At 44.4% G+C, this 18,665-nt stretch overlaps 1 protein-coding gene across 1 annotated transcript; it reads left to right on the top strand.

The window, feature by feature from the left end:
* The first annotated feature begins 5,543 nt into the window (after nucleotides 1-5,543).
* On the top strand, nucleotides 5,544-17,774 carry LOC106583054 (guanylyl cyclase-activating protein 1). The gene is made up of 4 exons (XM_045705827.1): nucleotides 5,544-5,697; nucleotides 9,111-10,351; nucleotides 17,280-17,370; nucleotides 17,556-17,774. The coding sequence occupies exons 2-4, from the start codon at nucleotides 10,076-10,078 to the stop codon at nucleotides 17,702-17,704; spliced, it is 516 nt and encodes a 171-aa protein (XP_045561783.1). The 5' UTR covers nucleotides 5,544-5,697; nucleotides 9,111-10,075; the 3' UTR covers nucleotides 17,705-17,774.
* Nucleotides 17,775-18,665: the final 891 nt, after the last annotated feature.

Genomic DNA, 18,665 nt, shown 5'->3' with positions numbered 1-18,665 from the left:
GGAATTGTGATAAACTGAGTTTAAATGTATTTAGCTAAAGTGTATGTAAACTTCCGACTTCAACTGTAGATATGTACATGAAGGCAGGGTAAAGTGACTAGGTATCAGGATAGATAATAATAAGAGTAAAATAAAGGACAGAGTAGCAGTAGCAAATGATTAGTGTAAAAGTGTGTGTATGTATGTGGGTTTATGTTGTGTTGATATGCGTGTGTGTGTTGTGTGCGTGTGTGCATATGTAGTGTATGTGAATGTGTGAGGGTTATGTGTGGGAATGACAGTGTAGTGTATGTGTATATAAAGTCTAGTGAGTGTGTGTAGGATCAGTGCAAGATTGAGTCAGTGCAGATAGTTCAGGTACCATTAATTTACTATTTAGAAGTCTGGCTATTTAGCAGTCTTGTGGCTTGGAGGTAGAAGCTGTCTCAGAGCCTGTTGGTCCGAGAGCCGATGCTCCGGTATTGTTTGCCGGACGGTAGCAGAGTGAACAGTCTATGGTTTGGGTGGCTGAAGACTTTAGCCCTTCCTCAATTCTTTAGCCCTTCCTCTGACACTGCTTGATATAGAGGTCCTGGATGGCAGGGAGCTCGGCCCCAGTGATGTACTGGGCTGTCTGCACCACACTCTGTAGCGCTTTGCGGTCAAGGCTGGTGGAGTTGCCATACCAAGCGGTGATGGAGCCAGTCAAGAAGCTCTCTGGTGCAGCTGTAGAATTTTGTGAGCATCTGAGGGCCCATGCCAAACGTTTTCAGCCTGCCGTACCCTCTTCACGACTGTGTGGGTGTGTGTGGACCATGTTAAGGCTTTAGTGATGTGGACGCCAAGGAACTTAAAGCTCTCGACCCACTCCACAACAGCCCTGTCAATGTGGATGGAGGCGTGCTCTCCCCTCTTTCTCCTATGGTTCACAATCAGTCCTTGGTCTTACTGGTGTTGAGGGACAGGTTGATGTCCTGGCACCTCACAGCTATGTCTCTGACCTCCCCTCCCTGTAGGCTGACTTATCACCATCGGTGATCAAGCCCACCACCGTCGTGTCATCAGCAAACTTGATGATGGTGTTGGAGACGTGGGTGAACATGGAGTACTGGAGGGGACTAAGTACACACCCCTGTTGAGCCCCCATGTTGAGAGTCAATGTGGCGTAGGTGTTGTTGCCTACCCTCACCACCTGGAGCTGGCCCATCAAGAAGTCCATGATCCAGTTGCAGAGGAAGGGTTTCAGTTCCTGGGTCCCTAGCTTGATGATGAGCTTGGAGGAGACTATGGTGTTGAACGCTGAGCTGTAGTCTATGAACAGCATTCACCCTCTTGTCCAGGTGGGAGAGTGTAGTGTGAAGTGCAATTGAGATTGCTTCATCTGTGGATCTGTTGGGGCGGTGTGCGACTTGGAGTGTGTCTAGGGTGTCTAGGATGATGGTGTTGATGTTGTCATGACCAGCCTTTCAAATAAATTCATAATTACAGATGTGAGCGCTACAGAGCGATAGTCTTTTAGGTAGGTTACCTTGGAGCTCTTGGGAACAGGGACAATGGTGGTCAACTTGAAACATGTTGGGATTACAGACGGGGAGAGATTGAAAAGGAGAGATTGAAAATGTCTGTGAAGCTGATTGTTAACCTCTAAACGTTTTGCTCACATCGGCCACGGAGAGCGAGATCACACAGTCATCCAGAAAAACAGCGTCTTTCACGCATGGCACAGTGTTATATTCCTTGAAGCAATCATAAATGGCATTTAGCTTGTTTGAGAGTTCTGCATCGCTGGGCAACTCATGACTGGGTTTCCCTTTGTAATCCGTTATCGACTGCAAGCCCTGCCACATACGACGAGTGCTGTAGCCGCTGTAATTGGGGGGCTCCCGAGTGGCACTGCGGTCTAAGGCACTGAAGCTCAGTGCTAGAGGCATCACTACAGACCTTGGTTCGATCCTGGGCTGTATCACAACTGGCAGTGATTGGGAGTCCCATAGGGCTGTGCGCAATTGGCTCAGCGTCGTCTGGGTTTGGCCGGGGCAGGCCATCATTGTAAATAAGAATTAGTTCTTAACTGACTTGCCTAGTTAAATAGTGGTTCAATAAAAAATACATAGGATTCCACCTTCCTCCTATATTGTAATTTTGCATGTTTGATGTCTCGTCAGAGGTCGTAGCGGGATTTCTTCTATGCGTCCGTGTCAGGATAATTGTAAGCAGTAGCTCAAGCCTTTAGCCCAGCTTGGATATTGCCTGTAATCCATGGTTTTTGGTTTGAATACATTCTTATAATCACTATGGGGTTGACATTGTCTATGCACTTATTGATGAAGCCCGTGACTGTTGTGGTAAACTCCTCAATGTTATCGGATGAATCCTGGAACATAAACAGGAAGCAGGAGACTGGAATCATGGTCAGATTTGCTGAAGGGAGGACGAGGGAGGGCCTTGTATGCGTTTCTGTGGGTAGAATAAACACTTATTTATTCAGCTGGAGTGGCCCAGGTAAGCATACTAATGCAAAGATGTGAGATGAGAGCTTCGTTAAGAGGATCAAGAATCCTCTCACACAATGGGTCTACACTATGTACACACACTACCCACCAGCTGCACCATATTGGGTTCACGAAGAGGGTGTGACTTCATTAGTGTTTTCATCTTCCACCAGTGACCCAAGGTTTAGAAGAGGTCATAGGTTAAAGTAAACACTGGCACTAGCTTGATTGGCATTCTTGATTTTTGGTATTGTTTAATGGCAAAGGCCAGTCTCGGTAGTTAGCTTGTTAATCTGTCTGAATGTGGGTCAGAGGGCCCTACCATAAAGACAAGTCTGTAAAAATGGATTTATTACTAAGCTATGGTGTTTTTAGATTCAGTTGGTTGGGGTTGAATGGAGAATGTAACAAACTGGATAAAGAAGGTATGTTTCTAGAGACATGCATGGGTATGAACATGACCGCATAATTAAGTTTGCTGACGACACAACGCTGAGATGGCCTATAGGGAGGAGGTCAGAGAACTGGCAGTGTGCTGCCAGGACAACAACCTCTCCCTCAATGTGAGCAAGACAAAGGAGCTGATCGTGGACTACGGGAAAAGGCGGGCCGAACAGGCCCCCATTAACATCGACGGGGCTGTAGTGGAGCGGGTCGAGAGTTTCAAGTTCCTTGAGGTCCACATCACCAACAAACTATCATGGTCCAAACACACCAAGACAGTCGTGAAGAGGGCACGACAAAACCTTTTACCCCTCAGGAGACTGAAAAGATTTGGCACGGGTCCCCAGATCCTCAAAAGATTCTACAGCTGTACCATTGAGAGCATCCTGACCGGTTGCATCACTGCCTGGTATGGCAACTGCTCGGCATCTGACCGTAAGGCGCTTCAGAGGGTAGTGCGTACGACCCAGTACATCACTGGGCCCAAGCTTCCTGCCATCCAGGACCTATACAATAGGTGGTGTCAGAGGAAAGCCCATAAAATTGTCAGAGACTCCAATCACCCAAGTTATAGACTGTTTTCTCTGCTACTGCATGGCAAGCGGTACCAAGCGCCAAGTTTAGGACAAAAAGGCTCCTCAACAGCTTCTACCCCCAAGCCATAAGACTGCTGAACAATTAATAAAATCGCCACCGGCCGATTTACATTGACCCCCCCCTTTTGTACACCGCTGCCACTCGCTGTTTATTATCTATGCATAGTCACTTCACCCCTACCTACATGTACAAATTACCTCAACTAACCTGTACCCCCACACACTGACTCAGTACCGGTGCCCCCTGTTTATAGCTTCGTTATTGTTATTCTTATTGTGTTACTTTTTATTATGACTTTTTATTTTAGTCTACTTGGTAAATATTTTCTTAACTCTTCTTGAATTGCACTGTTGGGTTAAGGGCTTGTAAGTAAGTTTTTCACGGTAAAGTCTACACTTGTTGTATTCAGCGCATGTGACAAATGAAGTTTGATTTGATTTGAATTCAGGAGTTCACAACCAAAAGGATGTTACTTTATATCCAAAAATAATAGTTTTGGGTATCGGGTATCATCTATCCAAGGGTTCCATCTGAATTCACCCGCTGACGTTCCTCTGCACTGCCACGCACAACTTTTTCTCAGCTGGCACAATCTGATTGGCTGCTGTCCGATTCAAACTGATGACATGTAGACTTATGAAATTAATTTCAGAAATGTGCAGAAACACACACTTCTGTCTCTTATTTTGCCATCTATGTAAACTTAGACCGTGAAGTCAATTAGTAGAGACCGTCTTCGGCACCTTCATATGGTTCTCTTGGAGACAGGTACTAACCCGGTTTCTATTTCATCAGTAGGAAGTCACCATGTTGACCGATGACTGATGCTGAGAGATGTTTAAAATATGCTGGCAGGCTCTTCTCAGACTCCCTCCCCATGGCTCTGAGAGCACAGCTACCTGTAGTCTATCCAGTGGATCAGCTGCATTGCCAGCAGCAGTGCATGTCAAGAGTGCCTTGGATGTTTCTGGACATACTATGATGACTATGATGAAGTCAAATTCTATAAATCGTATTTTGACCGATTGTAGTACAGTATATTTTCACAATTGTGAGTAACAGTATAGTTTGACAATTGTGAGTAATGTTCTTTATGGACATAAGATCTTAGAGGTGAAGAAGTCTTATGGATACAGTTAAGTGGAATTCATATGGAAGAATAAATTATGTGAGCACCAGAGAAATGATTCAAAGCTCTGTGTTATGACTGCAATTTGCTGCACCTTTAAACCCTGTTTCTATAGCTCATAAAACACTAGATCTCTATCTGTGACGATAGCAGTGGATGATGGAGAGTTTGTGATATGGCATGATGACTTCTGCATAACTTCTGCATTCTTGCTGATGACTTATTCCCTGATTGTTTTATAAGTGTCCTCCTGACATGTAAAATCAGTGAATGAGCTTACTGATTACCAGAGGTGTGGACTCGAGTCACATGACTTAGACTCGAGTCACATGACTTGGACTCGAGTCAGACTCGAGTCACAAATATGATGACTTGCAACTCGACTTTGACGTGATACTTGACGGTCTTGACTTGAGACTTGACGTGATACTTGACGGTCTTGACTTGGGACATGACTTGGGACTTGAGTGCTAAGACTTGAGACTTACTTGTGACTTGTAAAACAATGACTTGGTCCCACCTCTGCTGGTTACTCATGAGTAAATGAGTATCTGGGGTCATCTGATGGCCAAAACATTAAAAGTCTGACTGACATTGATTTGACTAGCCTAAAAATATCTGCAGTGATTAAACTAAACGCAATCACAGCAGGGAAGTTTAAACTGAGCCACATAGAGTTGATTGCGTTTTGACTCAATGTATGGGATATTGTTAACATAGAAATAGAGTAATTAGTTTATTAAAGTTCAAATTCTGTGATTGTGACACACAAAGGGATTGGATTCCCCCCAAGGGTTCTGTCACTGATGATGCCACCAAACTGCATTGTGATGTCATAGGCCCAACATCAACAACTCGTTTTGTGGTTGACTCTGAGGCCTCAGTAGCTCTAGGCAGGGCCACCAGGAGGCAGTCTCTGTTTGTAGGGGGAAGAAGGAGGGGAATTTGAGGCTAGACGCCTATTGCTGTCTCTGCTCAGACCAGTCACACCGTTCAGCCCATTCTCTGACTGTGATGGAGATGACACCAGATGGAGGAGCCTTAAAAATTTCTCAGGTAGCTCAACAACTGCTATAGACTTAGTCTTTAGAGTAAACTAGGGCAATCTGAATGGATCACTTTGGGCTGAGTAAAAGGTGCTTGAGGGAAGGGTTTTGTGAGAGAGACAGACCAATAACACAAGCACTTCAAGGCCTCCAAAAATACTGGGCTGGTCAGTGGTCTCACTGAAGTATTCTGTTTATGTAGAAGACTTGTCTGGCAGTGGTCTTCTACAGTTGGACACTGCTATCGAAAACATCAAATGTATCTTAGCTACATACACTATATATACAGTACCAGTCAAAAGTTTTTCTTTACTGCACACTCTTGGCATTCTCTCAACCAGCTTCACCTGGAATGATTTTCCAACAGTCTTGAAGGAGTTCCCACATATGCTGAGCACTTGTTGGCTGCTTTTCCTTCACTCTGCGGTCCAACTCATCCCAAACCATCTCAATTGGGTTGAGCTCTGTTGATTGTGGAGGCCAGGTCATCTGATGCAGCACTTCATCACTCTCCTTCTTGGTCAAATAGCCCTTACACAGCCTAGAGGTGTGTTGGGTCATTGTCCTGTTGAAAAACAAATGATAGTCCCACTAAGCGCAAACCAGAGATGGCGTATAATTGCAGAATGCCATGGTAGCCATGCTAGTTAAGTCTGCCTTGAATTCTAAATAAATCACTGACAATGTCACCAGCAAAGCACCCCCAAACCATCACACCTCCTCCTCCATGCTTCATGGTGGGAACCACACATGAGGAGATCATCTGTTCACCTACTCTGCGTCTCAGAAAGACATGGTGGTTGGAACCAAAAGTCTCAAATTTGGACTCATCAGACCAAAGCACAGATTTCCAACGGTCTAATGTCCACTGCTCATGTTTCTTTGCCCAAGCATCTCTTCTTCTTATTGGTGTCCTTTAGCTGTGGTTTCTTTGCAGCAATTCGACTATGATGGGCTGATTCACGCAGTAACAGATGTGTCTGTTACTTGAACTCTGTGAAGCATTAATTTAGGCTGCAATTTCTGAGACTGGTAACTCTAATGAACTTATCCTCTGCAGCAGCGGTAACTCTGGGTCTTCCTTTCATGAAGCCAGTTTCATCATAGCGCTTGGTTTTTGCGACTGCACTTGAAGAAACTTTCAAAGTTCTTGAAATTTGCCGGATTGACTGACCTTCACGTCTTAAATTAATGATGGACTTATTTTTCATTGCTTTTTTATTTTTTTATTTTTTGATTTAACCTTTATTTAATTAGGCAAGTCACTTAAGAACAAATTCTTATCTACAATGACGGCCTACCAAAAGGCAAAAGGCCTCCTACGGGCTGGGAGTGGGGACGGGGCTGGGAGCAAGAACAGCTTATTTGAGCTGTTCTTGCCATAATATGGACTTGGTCTTTTACCAAATAGGGCTATCTTCTGTGTACCACTCCTATCTTGTCACAACACAACTGATTGGCTCAAACACATTAAGAAGGAAAGAAATTCCACAAATGAACTTTTAACAAGGCACACCTGTTAATTGAAATGCATTCCAGGTGACTACCTCATGAAGCTGGTTGAGAGAATGCCAAGAGTGTGCAAAGCTGTCATCAAGGCAAAGAGTGGCTAATTTGAAGAATTTAAAATCTAAAATATATTTTGATTTGTTTGGTTTTTTGGTTACTGCATGATTCCATATGTGTTATTTCAAAGTTTTGATGTTTTCACTATTATTCTACAATGTAGAAAATAGTTCAAATAAAGAAAAACCCTTGAATGAGTAGGTGTGTCCAAACTTTTGACTGGTACAGTGTATACAGTACAAAAGTGTGTGGACACCCCTTCAAATTAGATAAAATCAAACACACAGCCATGCAATCTTTATAGACAAACCTTGGCAGTAGAATGGCCTTATGGAAGAACTCAGTGACTTTCAACATGGCACTGTCATAGAATGCCACCTTTCCAACAAGTCAGTCTGTCAAATTTCTGCCCTGCTAGAGCTGCCCTGTTCAACTGTAAGTGCTGTTATTGTGAAGTGGAAATGTGTAGGAGCAACAATGGCTCAGCCGCAAAGTGGTAGGCCACACAAGCTTACAGTCAGCTGGAATGGTGTAAAGCTCACCGCCATTGGACTCTGGAGCAGTGGTTTAAACGTGTTAAAACCATCTGTACATTTTGGTGGAGGAGGAATAATAGTCTCGGGCTGTGTTTATGGTTCGGGCTAGGCCTCTTAGTTCCAGTGAAGGGAAGTCTTAGCGATACAGCATACAATGACATTCTACACGACTCTGTGCTTCCAACTTTGTGGCAACAGTTTGGGGAAGGCCCTTTTCTGTTTTAGCATGACAATGCCCCTGTGCACAAAGCGAGGAACATACAGAAATGTTTTTTTTTTTAGATCTGTGTGTAAGAACTTGACTGGCCTGCACAGAGCCCTGACTTCAAACCCATCTAACACCTGTGGGATGAATTGGAATGCCAACTGTGAGCCAGGCCTAATCGCCCAACCTCACTAATGCTCTTGTGGCTGAATGGAAGCAAGTCCCCACAGCAATGTTCCAATTTCTAGTGGAAAGCCTTCCCAGAAAAGTGGAGGCTGTTATAACAGCAAAGGGGGTACCGACTCCATATTTTATTTTTGTATCCTTTATTTATCTAGGCAAGTCAGTTAAGAACAAATTCTTATTTACAATGACAGCCTACCCCGGCCAAACCCTAACGACACTGGGCCAATTGTGAGCAGCCCAATGGGACTCCCAATGACGGCCAGTTGTGTTCCAGCCTGGAATTGAACCAGGGTCTGTAGTGACGCCTCTAGCACTGAGATGCAATGCCTTAGACCACTGTGCCACTCGGGAGCCCCAAATGCCCATGATTAATGCCCATGATTTTGGAATGAGATGTTCGACAATCAGGTGTTGTCACGTCCTGACCATAGAAAGCTTTTATTTTCTATGATTGAGTAGGTCAGGGCGTGACTGGGGGGTTAATCTAGTTTATATTTTCTATGTGGGGTTCTAGTTTAGTTTTTCTATGTTTGGGTGATTTGTATGATTCCCAATTAGAGGCAGCTGGTAATCGTTGTCTCTAATTGGGGATCATACTTAAGTAGCATGTTTTCCACCTGTGGGTTATGGGATATTGTGTTTATGTGTAGTTTCATTGTCGTCACGTTTCGTTTATTGTTTTTGTATGTTGCTTAGTTTCACTTTATATTAAAGATGCTCACGCTGCGCCTTGGTCCAATTATTCCAACGAACGTGACAGGTGTCCACATACTTTTTGTCATGTAGTGTACTTATCTGTATTTCACTGCAATAATTAATCATATCCTGAAATATTTTGGGCCAGCCATACCCTCCCCCTAATTTGAACAATATGAATCCATACTGGATATGTAGCTATTTATAAAATCTGTGTGTCTTTGATCCCCTCAGGTCCTGAGGAACCCACTGAAAACCCTGGTGCCTGTCAATGCCAGCAGGAACAGAGTGGTGGACAAGCAGATGGAGGTCCTTGTCTTCTCCTGGAGGCGACGACAGAATGGGAGGGCCCTGCTGCCCCCCATGACCCACCCAGGCCATGCCACCAAACCATCCAGTGGTCCTCCCTGCAGCTCAGAGCCCCTGCCTTGGCTGAACATGGGCTCCAATTCCCTGATGCCCTTCTACACTGTGGTGAAGCCCACCTGCGGCTACCGCTTCTCCAGGGAGGTAGACCACAAGCGCCGGCACATCGGCATCCCTGCCAGCAACCCAGTCATGTGGAGGAGCTGCTAGGCATGGTCTCACAATAAACATGAAGTAGCCTAAAGCTGCCCTGAATTGACTAAATTGTGTCAGAACGTTTCCCAGCTTGCCAAATTAGTATTTAAATGAAAACCTACTGAAATTCAAAGTTTGTATCATGAGTGATAGGAATATGAATTGTTTCTTATGACTGACATTAAAATGTAGCACACAAGACCTTATACAACCCCTTGATGCTCTGTCATAGTGGACAGTGTGTGTAAACAGATCTCATTGGCAGTTCCCACATGCCCCTTCCCAAAGGGTATTTATAAAGACCTAAAGGCTTAGTACTAACACTGAGACCAAAACACCAGCAAACCGCATTACCTAGTCCTAAAGTCTCTGTTTTGTGTCTGTCTATTGCTCATTGATTGATAAGCAAGTGGATTAGCGAGGGGTTAGTTACTTTGTCAAAGACGCACAAAGTTCTGATTGGCTGATAAGGAGCTCTCAGCATCCCTCTCATTGCAAAACATTGTTTGACTGTAAACTTTCGCTGGATGTGTTCACACACAGAAGTTCTGTATTGTGGAATTATTGTATTTGCAGTGTTTTTCTTTTCTCATCTTTTATTTAGATAATTGTATAGTAAATAGTTTGCAGGCAGTAAAATGATGGGGAATAACAGTGGTGTCTCTATTGAAGGACTTGGAACCTGTGAGTATCATCAGTGGTACAGGAAATTCATAACGGAATGCCCATCTGGACAGCTCACCTTTTGCGAATTCAAACAGTTATTCGGCCTGAAAAACCTATCTGAAGCTTCTAAGGCCTACATCATGTGCATGTTTGAAATGTTTGATATGAATGACATAATAGTACTTTTTTCTCAATCACTAATGTTCATAGTTTATACAATGCCTATAGAACATCTACACCACCCTTGGATTTCTTCACATTTTATTGTTACAAAGTGGGATTAAAATGGATTTAATTTCATTTTTTGTCAACGATCGACACAAAATACTCTGTAATGTCAAAGTGGAAGACTTTTTATTTTTATTTGTCATTAATAAAAAATAAAACACTAATATACCTTGATTAGATAATTATTCAACCCCCTGAGTCAATACATGTTAGAATCACCTCTGTCAGAGATTACAGCTGTGAGTCTCCTTGGGTAAGTGTCATAAGAGCTTTGACTACAGAGGTAGCAAAACTGTACTTCAATACTATGATTCTCCCACACATAGCATGCAGTTGGGCCCAAGCTTGCTCTACAACATTAAAACCTTCACACAAAACATAAAGACATGGCTAAAGGCTAATCAGACTTGTGAACATAATCCCTAGCTGTGTATTGCCGCTTTCCATGTTGTCTGTTGTCTGTAGCTTGTGAGGTGTGGAAACACTTTGTTGCTTTTATGTATTTTATTTTGTTGCTTTTTGTGCTATTGCTCTGTCTGCGTGTGACGTGTTGCTTGTCCTATGTTGCTCTGCATGTGCTCACTGCTCATTGTTTGTATTGTTATTGTAATTTTTTTAAATAACCTGCCCAGGGACTGCGGTTGAAGATTAGCCTGGCTGGCTTAAACCGGCACCTTTACTGAAACATTGATTATGGTGCACTGTCCCTGTAAAAATAAACTCAAACTCAAACAACTGTATTGAGCAATATTTGGCCATTATTCTTTAAAGGGGTTGGGGATCATGGCTAGACAGCAATGTTCTACTCTTGCCATAGTTTTTCAAGCAGATTTAAGTAAAAATTGTAATTTGGCCACTCCGGAACATTAGCTGTCTTCTTGGTGAACAACTCCAGTGCAGATTTGTCTTTGTCTAAGGCACTATGTATGATCATATTATATATGATCATATTAGCCATTGATTAATCTAAATGTTTTGGAGCCTTTTTTAAAAAGGTGTTCAAAAAAATGTAATAGGAAAAGTGTGTTTTCATCTGTAGGACTGAGTGGGTAAGTTTAAGTGGTTGTAATTGTAATTTGTCTGCATGCAACTAAACAAGAAGTAAAGAATGGTGCATCGTTTCAGGTGTGTGGGTGACACTCTGTTTAGAGGTTTTGTAGCCTAATTTAAGCTTGGACACAATGAGGACACCGCATTAAAGAGGGTTTAAATCTGCCTTCTCCCATTACCCAACTGGCCTAGAGCCTTGAAATAATCTACTTCACTTGCAGGTGCAAATAGCAGAATAAGTCTGATTCCTGTTTCTGCAGACTTTAAGAAGGATTACTTTATCCTATCCTAGGTATTCCTTAAAGAGGTGGGGTTTCAGGTGTCTATGGAAGGTGGTGATTGACTCCGCTGTCCTGGCTTCGTGAGGGAGCTTGTTCCACCATTGGGGTGCCAGAGCAGCGAACAGTTTTGACTGGGCTGAGCGGGAACTGTGCTTCCTCAGAGGTAGGTGGGCCAGCAGGCCAGAGGTGGATGAACGCAGTGCCCTTGTTTGGGTGTAGGGCCTGATCAGAGCCTGAAGGTACGGAGGTGCCGTTCCCCTCACAGCTCCGTAGGCAAACACCATGTAAATGTCAGTTGTAGGGGTAGGCCTAATGTTTATGTAAATGTTTACAGTTATGTGAGATTAGCTGGTTTCACTATTGTAATGGTAATGTTAGTTGTATTGGTGTTATTAGTAACCACTGTGTTTGTTTAGACAGATTCATGCTATGGTATCAAATCAAATTAAATCAAATTTTATTTGTCACATGCGCTGAATACAACAGGTGTAGACCTTACAGTGAAATGCTTACTTATATGCCCTTAACCAACAGTGTAGTTTTAAGAAAAATGCCTGAAAAAAATGTAAGTGATAAGAATAGCAAATATTTAAAGAGTAGCAGTAAATAACAATAGCGGGGCTATATACAGGGGGTACCGGTGTCGAGGTAATTGAGGTAATATGTACATGTAGGTAGAGTTATTAAAGTGACAATGCATAGATAATAACAGAGTAGTAGCAGTGTAGGGGGGGGGCAATGCAAATAGTCTGGGTAGCCATTTGATTAGCTGTTCAGGAGTCTTATGGCTTGGGGGTAGAAGCTGTTAAGAAATAATCCTCTTGGACCTAGACTTGGCGCTCCGGTACCGCTTGACGTGCTGTAGCAGAGAGAACAGTCTATGACTAGGGTGGCTGGAGTCTTTGACAATTTTTAGGGCCGTCCTCTGACACCGCCTGGTATAGAGGTACTGGATGGCAGGAAGCTTGGCCCCGGTGATGTACTGGGCCGTACGCACTACCCTCTATAGTGCCTTATGGTCGGAGGCCAAGCAGTTGCTATACCAGGAAGTGATGCAACCAGTCAGGATGCTCTCGATGGTGCAGCTGTAAAACCTTTTGAGGATCTGAGGACCCATGCCAAATCTTTTCAGTCTCTTGAGGGGGAATAGGTTTTGTTGTGACCTTTTCAAAAATGTCTTGGTGTGCTTGGACCATGTTAGTTTGTTGGTGATGTGGACGCCAAGGAAGTTGAAGCTCTCAACCTGCTCCACTACAGCCCTGTCAATGAGAATGGAGGCGTGCTCGGTCCTCCTTTTCCTGTAGTCCACAATCATCTCCTTTGTCTTGATCACGTTGAGGGAGAGGTTGTTGTCCTTGCACCACACGGTCAGGTCTCTGACCTCCACCCCGTAGGCAGTCTCATCATTGTCAGTGATCAGGCCTACCACCGTTGTGTCATCAGCAAACTTCATGATGTTGTTGGAGTCGTGCCTGGACGTGCAGTCATGAGTGAACAGGGAGTACAGGAGGGGACTGAGCACGCATCCTTGAGGGCCCCCCGTGTTGAGGATCAGCGAGGCGGATGTGTTGTTACCTACCCTTACCACCTGGGGGCGGCCTGTCAGGAAGTCCAGGATCCAGTTGCAGAGGGAGGTGTTTAGTCCCACGGTCCTTAGCTTAGTGATGAGCTTTGAGGGCACTAGGGTGTTGAACGCTGAGCTGTAGTCAATGAATAGCATTCTCACATAGGTGTTCCTTTTGTCCAGGTGTGAAAGGGCAGTGTGGAGTGCAATAGAGATTGCATCATCTGTGGATCTGGTGGGGCGGTATCACATTGGAGTGGGTCTAGGGTTTCTGGGATAATGGTGTTGATGTGAGTCATGACCAGCCTTTCAAAGCACTTCCTGGCTACAGATGTGAGTGCTACGGGTCGGTAGTCATTTAGGCAGGTTACCTTAGTGTTCTTGGGCACAGGGACTATGGTGGTCTGCTTGAAACATGTTGGTATTACAGACTCAGACAGGGAGAGATTGAAAATGTCAGTGAAGACACCTGCAAGTTGGTCAGCGCATGATCTGAGTACACGTCCTGGTAATCTGTCTGCGGCCTTGTGAATGTTGACCTGTTTAAAGGTCTTACTCACATCGGCTGGGGAGAGCGTGATCACACAGTCGTCCGGAACAGCTGATGCTCTCATGCATGTTTCAGTGTTACTTGCCTCAAAGCGAGCATAGAAGTTGTTTAGCTCGTCTGGTAGGCTCGTGTTACTGGGCAGCTCTCGGCTGTGCTTCCCTTTGTAGTCTGTAATAGTTTGCAAGCCCTGCCACATCCGACGAGTGTCGGAGTCTGTGTAGTACGATTCGATCTTAGTCCTGTATTGACGTTTTGCCTGTTTGATGGTTCATCGGAGGGCATAGCGGGATTTCTTATAAGCTTCCGGGTTGGAGTTCCGCTCCTTGAAAGCGGAAGCTCTACCCTTTAGCTCAGTGTGAATGTTGCCTGTAATCCATGGCTTCTGGTTGGGGTATGTACATACAGTCACTGTGGGGATGATGTCCTCGATGCACTTATTGATGAAGCCAGTGACTGATGACGTGTACTCCTCAATGCCATCGGAAGAATCCTGGAACATATTCCAGTCTGTGCTAGCAAAACAGTCCTGTACTTTAGCATCTGCTTCATCTGACTACTTTATTATAGACTGAGTCACTGGTGCTTCCTGCTTTAATTGTTGTTTGTAAGAAGGAATCAGGAGGATAGAATTATGGTCAGATTTGCCAAATGGCGGGCGAGGGAAAGCTTTGTACGCATCTCTGTGTGTGGAGTAAAAGTGGTGTAGAATTTCTTTCCCTCTGGTTGCACATTTAACATGCTGATAGACATTAGGTAAAACTGATTTAAGTTTCCCTGCATTAAAGTCCCCGGCCACCATGAGCGTCGCCTCTGAGTGAGCGTTTTCCTGTTTGCTTATGGCGGTATATAGCTCATTGAGTGCGGTTTTAGTGCCAGTATCGGTCTGTAGTAGTATGTAGACAGCTACGAAAAATACAGATGAAAACTCTCTAGGTAGATAGTGTGGTCTACAGCTTATCATTTGATACTCTACCTCATGCGAGGAAAACCTTGAGACTTCCATAGATATCGTGCACCAGCTGTTGTTTACAAATATGCATAGGCCCCCGCCCCGTGTCTTACCAGAGGCTGCTGTTCTATCCTGCAAATAGAGTGTATAACCAGCTGCATGTTCTTAATGTCGTCGTTCAGCCAAGACTCTGTGAAACATAAGATATTACAGTTTTTAATGTCCCGTTGGTAGGATATACGTGCTTTCAGTTCGTCCCATTTATTTTCCAGCAATTGAACGTTAGCTACCAGGGCGAATGGCAAAGGCAGATTAGCCACTCGTCGCCTGATCCTCACAAGGCACCCGACCAGGCCCAGCCAATCTGGGCCTGGTCGGGTGTCTGTATTATATCCCTCCCGTCCGACTCATTGAAGAAAAACTCTTTGTCTCTCAAGGCCAGATACTCGCGAAGGCGGGTTTAAGACCTGAGCCAACTCCCCGTGCTTACCGTGGGGAGCGAGTGACCGAGCAAGCACCGTGTTGTGCGGTGAGGCGCACTGTGTCGCCAGTGCGCACTCACAGCCCTTTGCGCTCGGTGCAAGCTCCTCACCGTTGCCGTGCTAGAGTTGGCCGTCAACCAGGTAGAAGTGCGCCAGCTCAGCGTATCTGGCCTTCAGTGCGTCTCTACGGCCCAGGTTATCCTGCACCTGCTCTACGCACGGTACCCCCCATTCACAAGCACGGCCCAGTTCGTCCTGTACCAGCACTCCGCCCTTGCTGGGCTCAAATCACCATTCAGCCAGGACGGGTTGTGCCAGCCATAAGCTCCAGACCTCCAGTGCGCCTGCCCAGCCCAGTATGTCCTGTTCCTGCTCCCCGCACTCGCCCTGAGGTGCGTGTTACTAGTCTGCAACCCAGAGCTTTCAGCGGTGTTCTGCAACCCAGAGCCTTCAGCGGTGGTCTGCAACCCATAGCCTTCAGCGGTGGTCTGCAACCCAGAGCCTTCAGCGGTGGTCTACAGCCAAGAGCCTTCAGTGGTGGTCTGCAGCCAAGAGCCTTCAGCAGTGGTCTGCAGCCAAGAGCCTTCAGCGGTGGTCTGCACCCCAGAGTCTTCAGCAACGGTCTACAGCCCAGACCCTCCAGCGGGGGTCGGCAGCGCTGAACGGGAGCTACGCCCAGAGCCAGAGCCACCTCCGTAGTGAGAGGATTGGCGAAGGGGGGGTGTAGCACAGGTACACCCATGACCCTCCTTTCCCTCCCTTTAGGTTTGGGGTTGTTGTTGTGTTTTTTTTTGTTTTGAGGTGCAGTCAAGGTCTGCACCTTTGGGGGGGGTACTGTCACGTCCTGACCAGTAAAAGGGGTCATTTGTCATTGCAGTATGGTCAGGGCGTGGCAGGGGGTGTTTGTTTTGTGTGTTTTGAGGTTTTTGGTTCTAGGGGATTTTGGTTCTAGTTTTCTATTTCTATGTTTATTTTTCTTTTATGCTAAAACAAACTCCCAAGTTGTTTTTTTCTTTCCGATGACAAGCATACCGATAACATGATGCAGCCACAACCATGCTTGAAAATATGAAGACTGTTACTCAGTGATGTGATGTGTTGAATTTGCCCCAAACATAATGCATTGTATTCATGACATAAAGTTTCTTTGCCACATTTTTTGTAGTTTTACTAGTGCCTTATTGCAAAGAGGATGCATGTTTTGGAATATTTATATTCTGTACAGGCTTCCTTCTTTTCACTCTGTCATTTAGGTTAGTATTGTGGAGTAACTAAAATGTTGTTGCTCCATTCTCAGTTGTCTCCTATCACTGAGGATTAAACTCTGTAACAGTTTTAAAGTCACCAAAGGCTTCATGGGGAAATCCCTAAACGGTTTCCTTATTCTTCGCCAACTGAGTTAGGAAAGACACCTGTATCTTTGTAGCGACTGAGTTTATTGATACACCATCCAAAGCATAATTAATAACTTCACCATGCTCAAAGGGATATTCAATGACTGCTTTTTTTACCCATCTACCAATAGGTGTCGTTCTTTTTGAGGCATTTGAAAACTTCTCTGGTGTTTGTAGTGGAATCTGTGTTTGAAATTCACCGCTCGACTCAGGGACCTGACAGATAATTGTATGTTTGTGGTACAGAGATTATTGCACACAGAGTGAGTCCATGCAACTTATTATGTGACTTGTTAAGCACATTTTTACTACTGACCTTATTAGGGTTGCCATAGCAAAGGGGTTTAATACTTCTTGACTCAAGACATTTCATCTTTACATGTTTATTCATTTATAAAAAATTCTACAAACATAATTCCACTTTGATATTATGGGGTATTGTGTGTAGGCCAGTGACATTAAATCTTAATGTAATCCATTTTAAATTCAGGCTGTAACTTTTTCCACATTTTGTTGTGTTAAGGCGTGAATACTTTCTGAAGGCACTGTATGTATAGCAGGCAATTTGGTAGTCTTGCCTGACACCTACTGGTTATATTTGAGAATTATATTTCAGTGACAAGTCAAGTCACAAAGTCATATTTCTAAACTCTCTTTCCTCTCCTGCTTCCATACTAGTCCATCCATGTCATCAATGAAGTAAACTATGAGATGTCATCCGAGGACCTTACCAACATGATGTTTGACAAGATTGATATCAATGGTGATGGTAGGTAATAAGATACAAGCATTTCGCTACACCCGCAATAACATCTGCTAAACACGTGTATGTGACCAATAACATTTAATTTGATTTGAAGATACTAAGATTCCTTGTCTCAGTGTACAGGTTCCACATCATTGTATTTGTGCCACAGGGTTTAATGTTCATGTGCGTTTGTGTGTGTGTGCCAGGTGAGCTGTCCCTGGAGGAGTTCATGGAGGGCATCCAGAATGATGGAAAGCTGCTGGAGACACTGACCGAGAGTCTGGACCTCATACACCATCAGCAAGATCCAGGTCGAGATGAACCCCTATTGTTGCAGCACAAAAAGATTTTATGAGGAGTACGAGAGCGCCAAAGTGCAAGCGAGAGAGAGCGCCAGTACGCAGGACAGACTGCCCTCGCAGAACACTCAGGGATACCCAAAATGTATACACAAACATATTAGTAGATTTTTCTATTTTTGTATGTGTGATGAGATGAACTGGTTATTCTTCATGGGCATATCAAAATGTTGCATACAGTAATGGCTGACTCTCAGTTCAGTCATTCCACCATGTACAGTAGGCCCTGCACAACGTTTGCAATAACAGGATACCTTACTCATCATGAACAAGGTTCCGGAACTCCAATTTGAGCAGCAGCAGCTGAAAAATGAGCTCCTACAAATATTGAAATTGACATGGTTTTTAGAGTGAAGTACATCGGAAAAAAGCAAAAGAAAACTGCAAGACTGAATAAGAGAAAAAACAAGCAACAAACAAAGAAGATAGGCTTTTGAAAAATAACTATTTTTCATAAAATTGTAGTTATCTTAGCAAGCTGAATTGTTTACCAGTTGCTAAGCAGTTGCTAGGGACTCTTTTGGAAGAAGCTAGCTAGCTAACGAAGAACAACAAAGAATATCTAGTTAACAGAAGAAAAGAAAGAGAAAATCAGGACAGAAGAAAAAGGATATCAAAGTGAAACAGTTCTCTAAAGACACAGGAGACAATAATACAAGAAACAACACTTCTGTAGCTTGTCAACTATGTGTCTGTCTATCCCTGTTCTCTCCTCTCTGCACAGGCCATACAAACGCTTCACACCGCGTGGCCGCTGCCACTCTAACCTGGTGGTCCCAGCGCGCACGACCCACGTGGAGTTCCAGGTCTCCGGCAGCCTCTGGAACTGCCGGTCTGCAGCCAACAAGGCTGAGTTCATCTCAGCCTATGCTACCCTCCAGTCCCTAGACTTCCTGGCGCTGACGGAAACATGGATTACCACAGATAACACTGCTACTCCTACTGCTCTCTCTTCGT

The sequence above is a fragment of the Salmo salar genome, chromosome ssa22, assembly GCF_905237065.1.
Source record: "Salmo salar chromosome ssa22, Ssal_v3.1, whole genome shotgun sequence".
In the NCBI taxonomy this organism is placed as follows: domain Eukaryota; kingdom Metazoa; phylum Chordata; class Actinopteri; order Salmoniformes; family Salmonidae; genus Salmo; species Salmo salar.
The sequence above is the reverse complement of the archived record's forward strand: the minus strand, read 5'-3'. Positions and strand labels throughout refer to the sequence as shown.

Coding starts and splice junctions, on each gene's coding strand:
- LOC106583054 (XM_045705827.1), top strand. CDS start 10,076: ATGATGGGGAATAACAGTGGTGTCTCTATTGAAGGACTTGGAACCTGT. Junction 10,352..17,279: donor AACATCTACACCACCCTTGG/ATTTCTTCACAT, acceptor CTTCCATACTAG/TCCATCCATGTCATCAATGA. Junction 17,371..17,555: donor GATTGATATCAATGGTGATG/GTAGGTAATAAG, acceptor TGTGTGTGCCAG/GTGAGCTGTCCCTGGAGGAG.